Source organism: Lutjanus erythropterus, chromosome 16 (assembly GCF_056507025.1).
Source record: "Lutjanus erythropterus isolate fLutEry1 chromosome 16, fLutEry1.hap2, whole genome shotgun sequence".
Taxonomy (NCBI): domain Eukaryota; kingdom Metazoa; phylum Chordata; class Actinopteri; order Lutjaniformes; family Lutjanidae; genus Lutjanus; species Lutjanus erythropterus.
This window is the reverse complement of record NC_139332.1, coordinates 5,475,588-5,487,879: the sequence shown is the minus strand read 5'-3', so window position 1 is coordinate 5,487,879 and position 12,292 is coordinate 5,475,588. Positions and strand designations below refer to the sequence as shown.

The 12,292-nt window shown below is 38.3% G+C and overlaps 1 protein-coding gene across 1 annotated transcript; it reads right to left on the bottom strand.

Annotated features, from left to right (window-relative positions):
* Positions 1-344: 344 nt before the first annotated feature.
* Positions 345-11,310, bottom strand: sf3a3 (splicing factor 3a, subunit 3). The gene is made up of 17 exons (XM_084739146.1): positions 11,088-11,310; positions 10,936-10,983; positions 9,259-9,311; positions 8,890-8,995; positions 8,723-8,795; positions 6,370-6,461; positions 6,193-6,275; positions 5,914-6,052; positions 5,744-5,812; positions 5,583-5,650; positions 4,412-4,519; positions 4,245-4,314; positions 3,964-4,128; positions 2,119-2,229; positions 1,854-1,944; positions 1,702-1,757; positions 345-637 (listed from the first exon to the last, which is right to left on the bottom strand). Exons 1-17 carry the CDS (start codon positions 11,181-11,183, stop codon positions 560-562), a joined length of 1,506 nt encoding a protein of 501 aa, XP_084595272.1. The 5' UTR covers positions 11,184-11,310; the 3' UTR covers positions 345-559.
* Positions 11,311-12,292: the final 982 nt, after the last annotated feature.

The window sequence follows — 12,292 nt, the reverse complement described above, 5'->3', positions numbered from 1 at the left end:
TTTTATTATCTTCACCATCAGCAAACCCTGTGTAATGTTGTATTTTTGTTGCATTTTATGTAGCCATTTGACAACGAGGCTGTATGGCAGCAGCAGGTTTGCTCATTAAAGCTATCCATGTTTTCATTTATTACTCAACTGTTTAATGCCACCATAAAATCACAGTAGTAAACTGGCCTACATAAAGAGAGTTAAAATATGCTTACGAGTCAACTGCAGCAATAAATCAAAGCGCGCGCACACACACACACACACACACACACACACAGAAATGCTTGCAGAGGAGAGACTTAGCAGCAGAGCAGAACACTCACACTGAACAAACAGGAGATGAACACAAACAGCACAGTGACAAAAGTACTCCGTTTATTATAATGATCAATGGTTGCCACATTACAAAGTTATCAAAGGGAGGAATGGAGGGCGGGGCACAGCCTGTAAAACAACATTACTACGTACAAATAAAAAGAAACGTGGGTGATAAAAAATATAGCTCATCTTAAAGGACGCTCGTTAGATGTTATGTCTTTCTTGGGTGTGAGTCGGTCAAGTTCTCAGTCTACAGCAGGCCTTGTCTCTTCAGATCCTCGTAGGTCTTCTTGTTGACCACGTTTCCACTCGAGTCCTCGTACTCTTCCTGAAATACAAACAGGGTGTACAAAGAGCACTTTATGTGAAGGGGTGTCATAAGACTGACATGACACTGTTATAACCACCTATGTAACACCTGTCACAAACAAAATGGAGTCTTGAATGATTGTTTATGACTGTTGTCAGTTGGTCAGTTATGTCACTTCTAATGCAAGTTGACATTATTTGAGATGTCTTTGTGATAACGACTTGACATTAACCAAGACAACAATGTCTTTGTTATGACAACTTGACCTTAACCAAAACAACATAACCTGTCATAAACATGCCACAGCAGGACTAATTATCAAACTATTTAGCTTTATGTATGAGCAGTACATTAAACTGTCATATGTGGTTGGTTTTGACATCGGCTATCACAAGATCATTATGACAGTGTCATGAATATTTTTCTTGAGACACTGTATGTTGTCTAAGTTAATGTCAAGTTGTCATTAAGATATTTGGACATTATACTATTCCTGAAAAACATAATGAATCATTAGTTCTACAATGAGCACTTTTTTGAAGGAGTGTTCATAAGGCTTACATGACACTGTCATAACCATGACATGACACCTGTCGTAATCATCTTTATTAATATTTATGACTGTGGTCAAGTGTAATTTGGTCTATTATGTAATTTTTATTGCAAAGTTGATATTGTTTAAGATGTTTTTATGACAACTTGACATTAATCAAGACAGCAATGTCCTTGTTATAACAACTTGACATCATATTGTCTTGGATAATGTCAAGTTGTCATACCAAAGACATTGTTGTCTTACTAATGTCAAGTTGTCATATCAAAGACATTGACAGGTCATCTTGTCTTGGTTAATGTCAAGTTGTCATAACAAAGACATCTCAAACAATGTCTTTTTTGCATTAAATGCAATTTAATTGCATCCTTCATGTTCAAGACAGATGTCACGACACGATTATGACAGCGTCATTTCCGTCTTATGAACACCCTTTCAAATAATGAGTTACTGCATTATAATACGGCATTATAAACGCAAAGTGATCTTTGACTAATCTGTCGTCCTGATTCCATCGGTGCAGACTCACCTCTGTGTCCGGCTGCCACCGCTCTGATGCCTTCTGGGACTTCAGCTTCGCCCACACTGGAGTAACAAACAGACACAAAACACGCATTGAGACCACGTTCCAAAAATTCTTCAAAGAAAAAGAGATGTTCATAACAAGACAAAGGCTCTTACAAGAGACGGCGTCTTCAATCTGTGTGACGTTGGCAAAGTGAGCGGTGTTGGGGATTCCGAGACAACGCATACCGTGAGCATGCCTCCATTCCTAAAAAAAACAGCACATAATACAGTTCAGCTGCAGACGTATACACTTCATGTCATAAGCAGTGTACTGTGTTGACGTATGGTGTTGATTTTGACAAGCTGACGCTGGACAGTCTGTTAGGAGACTCGAGGATGTTTACTGAATTTACTGAATGTAATGAAAATGACAACATACTGCAAAGTGCCTCTGGAAGGCTTTGGGTCCCCTGTAAGTGTAGTTCCCACAGATCTCACAGTTGTAGTTGATGTTCAGCCCGTGGAGTTTATAGAGCCAGTACGGGATTGGCTGGAGGGAAGAAAACAGCAGTCAGCAAACACACGATCCGGTTCAGACGAGGAAATAAACCATGCACAGAGAATACAAAGAGGACAGTCTAAGGACACACAATTTTAGAGTGCTGATAGATCATAATTATAGATTTATACACAATGTAAAAACCTCTGCTGCCTCATATGATGCCACTAAGCCCCTCCCACTAAACACCCAAGCATGAGCATGCATTATGCTGTTTTTGAAGCAGGACATCAAGAAGAATTTAAATGGTTTATAAATAGTTTCAGTTTAATACTGATGCCTGTTTATAAGCTAAGTAAGCAAACAAGTCCATCAGACTGCCTATTTTTATACAGTCTGCTACCAGGGTAGATTCTCCCTGAAATCAGATGAAACAAGATTGTGTTTATATTTTTTAGGCAAAGTAACAGTGAGTAGTATTTTAGCCAGTTAAAAAAAGAGGAGGAAGAGATTTTTATTTCGATTATTTTATTTTTGACACCAAAAATGGTGGTGGAAACAACCAGTTTAGTCTACAGGGGCCTCCAAGATCAACACAATATGAAAAGTCCTCTTAGTAGCTTTAACCCTCTATAGTACACATTGTGATGCCAGTGGGTTAAAAAATATATTTTTTTTTCATAACCCCACAAGACAGTGGTCATTTGTGTAACATTTAAATACTTGTTTTCAGTTTTTTGGTGTGTATTTTCTTTTTGACATACACCTAAATTCACAATTTCTGTTTTCTGTTATTTAATTATCAAATAAAATACAATTGATAAATAAAAAAATAAACTTCACTCATCTATTGATGTGTTTCCAATTTTTTCTAGCTTCTAAAATGACAGATAAATTCATTGTCTGGTCATTTTTTGCAGTGAGAGATGAAATGTGTGAGAAAGGCCACAAAAAACAGATTCAACATGACCTCCAGAGAGTCATGTGACAAATTAAAACACTGCTACTTCTTTCCTTAGGGCCCTGTTACCTAGAGACAACACTGTACCACAGAGGGTTAAATATTGTCAGTGTGTTTTCAGCCAATGTTATAATTAAATAATATTGCCTACTGCAGCTTTAAGGCAAATTCAACCCAAAACACAGAACAAGAGAAGGATAAAAGACTGTTATAAATAAATCTGATAGATATCTGCATCAAAGCTCCAGTTAACGTCACACAGAAAGACAGATTAAAATGTCAAAATTAAACCACCAGATAAGAATATCTTGACTTTTAATTGCATAATTTTTGAGAACTTTTCTGCATGATAACTGCAGACATCTTTCAAGCTCTATGCCATTACAATGCAGGGTTATAACTGTGTGGCCTGTGAGGTAAAATTGCTGTTTTTGTCAAAGGATCCTGGTGGTGTTGATGAGAGCAATTTAGTTCCCTCGCTTTAGTTCCCTGACGGAAAATACTGTCTGACAGCAAGGTAAAGTGGTGAAAAAATAGTCTACACTTTAACTGATATTGATTAATTTTTTCTTAGGTGTCTCAGATTCATTTAGCTGCTGACCCTGTCCACAGCAGCACATTTTTTAGTTTCCTACATCAGTATTCCTGTTGCTTCTCCAAACTTGGGACGCCATCTACTGTAGGTAATACGCTGCCATGGAGAAATACCTCATCCAACCCCATTTCAGAACATCCAAACTATCTCTACACTCCAACACCAGTCAGGTGACATGTTGGCTGTTGTATATGCGTTATGTTATAGGACTACAGGAGTGTCTCCTCACCTTGCCGTCCCAGCCCAGCGGCAGGTTCTTGGGGTTGTAGATGATCTCGTTGTCTTCGTCTTCGCTCTCGCTCTCGCTGAGCTGCTCCTCCTCCTCTTCCTCGCGCTCCTCTCCGGTCCGGGCCTGTTTCCTCTGGACGTTCTCGTGGGTCAGCTGCCTCTGCTCCTGTAACCGCCGACGACATAAACTGTTAAACCTTCACAACACTATTCTCAAGATGTTGGCGCTGACGCTTCATTTACGATTTCGGCAGCAGAATGAAGCTGATGACAGTGACTCACCCCGAGGGTCTCCACATATTCATAGACTTGAGCCTCCAGGAAGGCAATTTCCTTGTTACGCTCGGTGTCTCTGCAGAAGTGATGGATGGAAATTGTTATGAATTATGTAATGAACACTATCATAAGACACTGTCAGCATTACACTGAATTTTTTAACACCCACTTACTTTTTAGGGCCTTTGGCTTTGGGATTCTTGGCAAACAGTGACGGGTCCAGAGACTCCAGGGATTTACCCTTTGTGCTGAACAGCCTCTGAGCTCTCTCCTCCAGAGTCCTGTCCAACACACACACACACACACACACACACACACACACACACACACACACACACACACACACACACACAGTCAATCAGTTGTCCTACTTGTGTGTGTGTGTAACATGATCTCTACTTGGTCTAAACTGGTTGTGCACATTCTGAAATACAAAATATCACATGTCAATAATATTATTAAGATTTATTACTGTCCCATGACCTTGCGTGTGGTCTGAAAGTGTCTTAAGAACAGTGCGAAGGTGCGACTAGATTCACTTCCTCTTTTTCTTCAATAGCTGTTTGAAAATGACGATCAGTGCTTCCCAAAGCCCAGATGACGTCCTCAAATTTCATTAACAAATAACATTTTGCCCACAACCCAAAGATATTCATTCAACCACAGAATATTAACTTTTAAGAAGTTTCTTTTAAAAAAAAACTACTCAAAATGAGTAAATGATCATCAAAATAGTTGGTGATTAATTTAATAGTTGGTTGCAGCTCTAGGGCCGATGACAGCTGGGTTGCTGGTTGTCATAATAACCCTGTGTGCTTTTTTTCTATTCCACCTGCACAGCAGTCAGAAATAAACATGAGAGCATGTGATTAAAAAAATTGGCGCCATGAACAGAGTTTAAAAAAATACTGATACACAGTCTAAGAAGACCAAAAACCTGAGCTGCTCTGAAGAACTCAGATCAGACTGAGCACTGAACGCCACTTGGCTTATGACTTTTTGAGAATTGTGGAAAGTAGTGAAATAAGCTGCCAAGTAAGCTCAAGTCTTCACACATAACATCCTGCTCTTCACTAGCAAAGACACTGAACACTTCAGCAACTAAGAACACTAAATATATCGCCTACTACAACTTTAATCCAACCCAAAAGATGCAAACAAAGACAGATAAAGTGTTTAAAAAGTATCTGATAGATACGGCATCAAAGGTCCAGTGATTTGGTTTTATATATCAGCTGCCCTGCTTTCTAAATGTTGCCAGCAGCCATTGAAAAACCCGTATCAATCTTCACACATTTCAGACAGATGTCTTCAATGTTATTTTCTGTGTGCAAACATGCTCACCCTCCACATTTCAGTCCCAACGCCATGAGGGCAGACTTCAATCTGTCCAGACCCAAGGAAGCCAACTCCTGTGGAGAGGAAGAGAAAAAAACACATTAGCAGAGGTATGAATGAGCACTCTTAGTATTAATATTAAAAGATGGGGGCACATTATGTTTTACCTCCCAGGAAGAGAAAGCAGAGAGGTCCAGATGAGCCCCAGCGTGTGTCAAAGCACTGCTCGTCTCTTTCTACAATTGAAAAAGGGAAATAAAAAACATCAGATGAAATATAAGACCATAACACTAACCATTATCACATCACAAATAAAAGGCGTGCGAGGGAAACTCACAGGCCAGCCTGGAAACGTCCCGTTCTCCCATTTCTTCTCAAAGTCTAACAGCACTTTGCCGTAGAGCTCGTTCTGGTCCAGCAGAGGTTTGACCCGGTCTGTGTAGTCCTGCAGGTACTCCAGCAGCATCTCCAAATACCTGCACACACAGCCATTACATCACATTAGTCCAACAGCACAGTACATACACATCTACTATCTAGATATCACTTAAATTTTGATGCTATATTCTCCCTAAAGTTCTATGCAGATGGTAGCAGTCAGTTCTGGTGGACCTACTTTTTGTATTCAGCGTTCTTCCTGTCTTTGGGGATGTCAAACAGCTGGTCAAATGACGACAGGTAGGTGATGTACTCCAGTTTCTGTCGGGGGAGAGTAAAGATAACAGTCAAAAAAATGCTACTTCAGTTTGGAGGTGCGGCATTTAAATTATTCAGACTTTAAAAGGATCGTCACCTCAGCTCCCTTCAGGTTGATGTACTTCAGGTAGCAGTCGTGGAGGTCGAGGTAGCGGCCGTATCCTTCCTCGTCAGTGAACTCCACCAAGTCTGTGGAAGACACAGATTTCACTCAGCCGTCCACATTACAGATCTGAGGTCTGTCTCACAGAACCACCAGTTTTCAACTACTGAATGAGCAGGTAGTGACGAGGGTGATGAGTCTGTTTCGCTTGACGAATTCATTAAATTAAATTTGCTATAATAGATTTTTACAACAATATATCTTTTAAATCACTACTTAAAACTAATTTTATAGACTTGCTTTTATGTGATGTTGTCTGTTTAATATATTTTAATCTTTATTCTTTTTATTTGTACTTATTTTTTATTGACATTACGTGATGTTGTCTAATTTCATTCCTTTTATTTGTTTATATTGACTAGACAACATGCAATGTCTCTGCATACTCTTCCCTCTATTTTCATTTGTTCTTGTTGTCATGTTTTTCTTGTTTTCCTGCTCGCATCTCTTTTACTGCCGTCTTGTTTTAACATTGTTTTAGTTTCTTTTGCTTGTGTCTCAATTTTACTTCAATTTTTGTTTCTTTGGCCTTATTCTGTTGGCCTGCTGTTGTTATTTTGCCTCCTGGGAAACCTGATCTTTTGCTTTGTCTGTCAAAGCACTAAACTCTGTTTTATAAAAAAAAAAAAAGTGGTATAATCATTATTAATAATAATAATAAATGACAATCCGATGTGAAGGGGGTTACTGTCCGACTGCAACATTACTGTTTCACTTCACTCTCACTGCTCTCATAGCATGATTTTTAGCTGCAGCATGCAGCTGTTTTCATAGAAAACACTCCAAAGAGCCACTGTACACAACCTGCTCAGCACCAGCAGACTGACACAGTTAAAGACCAGCTCATGAACATAGTGGAGCATTTAGCAGCTAAAGGGTCAATCAGTCATCAGTCAGTCACTTCTCTCTGGAGTTTGTGGAAACCAAAACAAGAGCTAATAGAAAATGAATACTGACTTTCATCAGGTGGATACAAACACGACTCCAGATGAATGATACTGTTGCTCCCTAACCTCTACATGTGCAAATAAGCAACTCCAACTGCAAACAAGTTCATCATATCAAGTTAAGATGTGCTGATGTGTCAATGTTGTATTTACAATGACAAAAAAGTTAGTTATTGCATCTTTAAAGAGATTTCAGAGTTGTAGCAGTAAACCATTTCACAGTATTCCTGTCAACTAAGTGGCTACTGAATGTTTAAATTTACCAGCCACTCAACAGGTTAGCATTGTCTTTTTGGATGGAGAGTGAAGGAAATAACCGTGAATGTTTTACCGGCATTTGGCTGGTGCTTATCTTGTACCGTATGTACTGTATGAAAATACAGTTATCAAACATATCATTAAAAAAAAGATTGAATTCTATCATATTTGTGTTATTAAAAAAAATAAAAAACATAATTTGTGACATTATAAAAGTGTTAAAAAAAAACTAAAAAACCCATTTCATCCCTGTAAGAGTTGTTATAACTGATAATAACTGTGTAATAACTTATACCATGAAAACATATTTCTGAGACAGTTAACATACTGTGAAAATCTCATACAGCTGTTGCCCCAATAATGAAAATAAAATTATATTTTTATGATGATCCTATACATTAGGTTATTAAGAATTGTGACCAACATATATAGTGATTGTGCCACCTAAACTATTAAATTAAAGTGCAATCTCAAATTCGACATTTGTTTTTGATTTACGCTCTCATATTAGCTCAATTCTGGTGAAAATGAAATGGAAATGGCCTTTTGCATCGTCACATACATAACAAATTTTGCAAGAGCTCTTGGAGAACTGTATTGTTAAAACTGTTATAATTTCACCAGAGAAACAATAAGAAATCTCAATTTTATCGAACATCATCTGCACTCAAAAGAAAATTTTCTATTTGATTGCATGATTTGATACATCATCACCTTATACATCCATAGAGGCTTTATAAGAGGGTTTAGCAGAAATAACGGGTAAGTTAGGCATTTGTCAACTATTATCAGTGATACAGAAAATTTACTGCAGCCAATAAACTGCTCTGGATTTCTTCAAAGCTCTCCTGGCTGTAATTGCTTCAGTGTAGACAGCTGAATTCTTAACACTTTCACTGCTGGACAGGAAAAATCTTGGTTATAACAGAGCCAACCGATAAACACTTTTGTTCAGACCAGTTATAAAGAGGTTACAGTGTGAGGTTTGGTGACAACAGCTGTGACAAAGATGGACTGTCTGAGATAATCCACTGTTCTGAGACGGATGTTAAAATAAATATTTGAGCTGCATGTAGACGTACTCTGAGCCTCCTCGCTGGGGTTGTCTCTGGCCTTCATCAGCTCCTCAAACTCTGCAGACATGGGAATGGAAATCTACAAGAAACACATGACCGCATAGGAGTTATTTATCCATTTTAAAGGTTTTACATAGTCAAATCTGACCATTGACAAGTGACAGGCAAACTACCTCATTTGGGTGCTTTCTGTGAAACTCCTTTATCTGTTTCAGTCTGTTGTAGAACTCTGCAAACTCGTTTGGTCCTGAGATGGCAGCAAGTTCATCCCTCCTCATTCTGTCAGAGAGAAAGAGAGTACGTGACTATTCTGCATGCAATAATCAAACAAAAAAAATGTTATCACAACTAAGGTTGCTGTTTCCATCTTGATAAAAAAGAAAGTGTGAGGAAATCTTTCTGAAAGCAGTGTTTAACAACTCAAAGTACAATAATCCCTCAGCAACACCTGTAATTTGAAGAAGGACCATTCTACCACGTTTGGATGAGTTACAGTAGAGCCTCATAAACTCAAGCAGGTTAGTCACATCGAAAAAACTTACCCGTCTTTGTCTTCATAGGAGTCTCTAAGATTTGCGCTCACTTCCATATACCTCTGTAAGAAGATAAACAGACTGTCAGACTGGATTTGTTTATGTGTTGAACATTACAACTCAGCTGTATAACTAAGTCAATGAACTCAGATGTCTATTTTACGTGGAGAAATTGTGTCAATTAACTTTCTGACTACTGTTCTTCAAACTCAAAATTTTAACAATGTTCTTGTTTAGTCTGTGTGTGAAGTTTGACTCGAGAGCACTTCTGAATTGTCAGGACATTCTGGTCATATTAAGTAGAGTTACAGACGTAATCAGACACAGATATGATTCTGCATCGATGTAGTGACATAATCAGCAGTTTGCTGCCGAAACAAAATTGCAGCCTGTTGATTTTCCAGCTTCAGCTGGACAATAAAATTCTAAGGTTATGCTGTTACATTGATATACAGTCTATGGTTGCAAAGTCTCTCTCTTTCATTGAGCTGTGGGTAAATATTAGGCTAACATGATTTTTTATATATTGGGGCGATATGGAGGAGGGAGCCAGAGATCAGTTCCAAGTAATAAAAAAAATAAATAATAAACACACCCAATGTTTTGAGAGCAGACATCTGGGCACATTATGGATTTTATGAACGTACTGGGAAGCATGACCTGGGCAAGATGCATGCTGTGTGTAAAATCTGACTTACAAAAATAAAACTTAAGCAGCGTTAATACAGTGAATTTGAGGAACCACAAGAACCACTGTCTCCCTGAGCTACAGTCTGCTACCATAAAAACAAGGTCCATGTCTGAAAGACTGAAGAAAAATCTATTTTTTTTAATAACGAAAAATGCCTGAGAAAACGGTATTATAATGAAATACTGTAGTGATGCAGAGATCGTTCGTTTGGTAGAGACCCCGCAAAATATCACATCACTATGTTTTTTCCCCCAGTAAAAACAAAACTTGTAATAAAAAAAATATCCCATTCCCACTTATTGTATCACATATCGCAATTTCAAATAATTGCGATATGACTTTATTACCGTATCATGCAGCCCTAAAAAGGGAGCTCAGATCTATTTCAATCATTGTATTAAACTGATGAAAAATGTGCCGTTACATAGAAAACTGAGAATGAGATGCACTGATTCATCAACAATCATTATTTACTCGAATCGTTGACAGGTGAATCGTAATTGATTCATGATTGATCCATGATTGATCCAAAGCAAATCAGAATAAGTCCATTCAATCCAAAAATTGCAAGTATCATGCAAATACATCAACTTCATTAAACATGCTGAGCTGTTTCAGTAGATAGAAACCCTGGTCCCTTGTATGCCGAATGTTCCAGCAGACCCTACCAATAGATTTAAAACTATAAGTAAAGTGAAAGCAGGCATATTCATGACATTATAGTGGAACGTGCATTCAATTTATAGATTTTTAAGCGGAATTTCTTTGCCGCTGGCAGAGACATAGCTACGTTATTTATATCTAGTTTTTAACGTAATTATTGTAAGTAAAGCCAGAATTTTCCAGTTAGGAATTATATAAAAGAGCTAACATGTTAAATGCAGTTCAAGCAAAGGCTACCTGAGTAAACTGTTGTTTAGTAAACTGTGAATGGCTAATACTAGCGTTATCCTGCCGGTGCTACTCGTTTATAACAAATCAAAAGTGTTTCTTACATCCAGCATGGCTCTTGTTCGATGGTCAGAGTTGATCTGTTCCCGCAGCTATTAGGAAAAGAAACAACATACATTAGAAAACAGAAGTTAACTTGTAGACATTCCCATTGATTAGCAATAATGCTAATGCTAACGTAAAGCGAACAGCTTACCGTGGACTTCTTGTGTAGCATTTCTTTTGTTTTGGCGTCCATTAGCCTTTCTTTCTCTTCGTGATAGCGCCGCTGTTGCTCTAAAATAGTCTCCATGATTTATAAATTTGGCGTGTGTTTAATTAAGATTGGACACGGCAGCTCACTCGTTAGCACACACACTAAAACGGCCTCCGCTGTATCGGTTACGTTTGTTTTCAATGGCGCATGTTGAGCGGCGGACGTCCGTCACTGTAACTAGAGGTAGAGAAACATGGAGCAATTCAAAGGTTCCGCAGTGGTGACTTGGTAGACGCAAACCATGGACAATAGTAATTAAAATGCCAATTAGCCTAAGTAAAATATCAATTAGTCAGGCATGTGATGCAAATAGTCAAAGAATGACGCAAGTTGGAGGAAATATGTGTGTATATTTATGTGTGGTCACTTGAAATGTTTGGGGGTCTTCCTGAGGAGTATCAAAAGTACTGCTCTCTTCAGCTGTATACATGTGGGGTTGGAATAATGGGAAATATGAGTCCGAGTGGGAAAAATCCGAGTGGGAAAAATTATAATGTGAATGCCCTCTTAAATCGGAACAACGACTCAGAATATCTGTTTCACGATTTTTCGAATTCTAACGTGTTCTTACAGAAATATGGTGACAGAGAGTAAATGTTTTGTCCATAACTTTTTATTAATTCGTATATTGAATAACATTTTTGGTCATATGTAATTTGTATTATAGTATTCAGTTGTGACCGTTAGTTGTTGTTTACATAGAGTGACCTAAATTATTTAGAAATGTTACTTCTTAGCTTTAACCCTTATAATAAGTCCCCTACTCTACACCACTACCTTCTACTATTAGTAGCATCCATGTTGTTCCCAAATTACGACGTATAAAAGCACATAAACACACCAGGGTCGGAATAATGACTTCCCATGTCGGAAACTGGGACCATCCGACGAGCACATGAATGCACTCTAACTAGCCCCAGTGTTTCAGATGGTGATGGGGTAACAGTGAATCTCAGCCTCCCTACAGTAGCAGGTCATCAAAACACAGACATCATGAACAGCTCCATTGCTGTAATCTGGCTCTCTGTATTTGAGTATCTGGCCTGCTATTCATTATTATAGGAAATCGGTTCCGTTCTGTTGCACACTTTTCAAAACAAGATTGGCAGCTCTCTTTAGCACTTCCTTTGTAGTCTCCACTATCA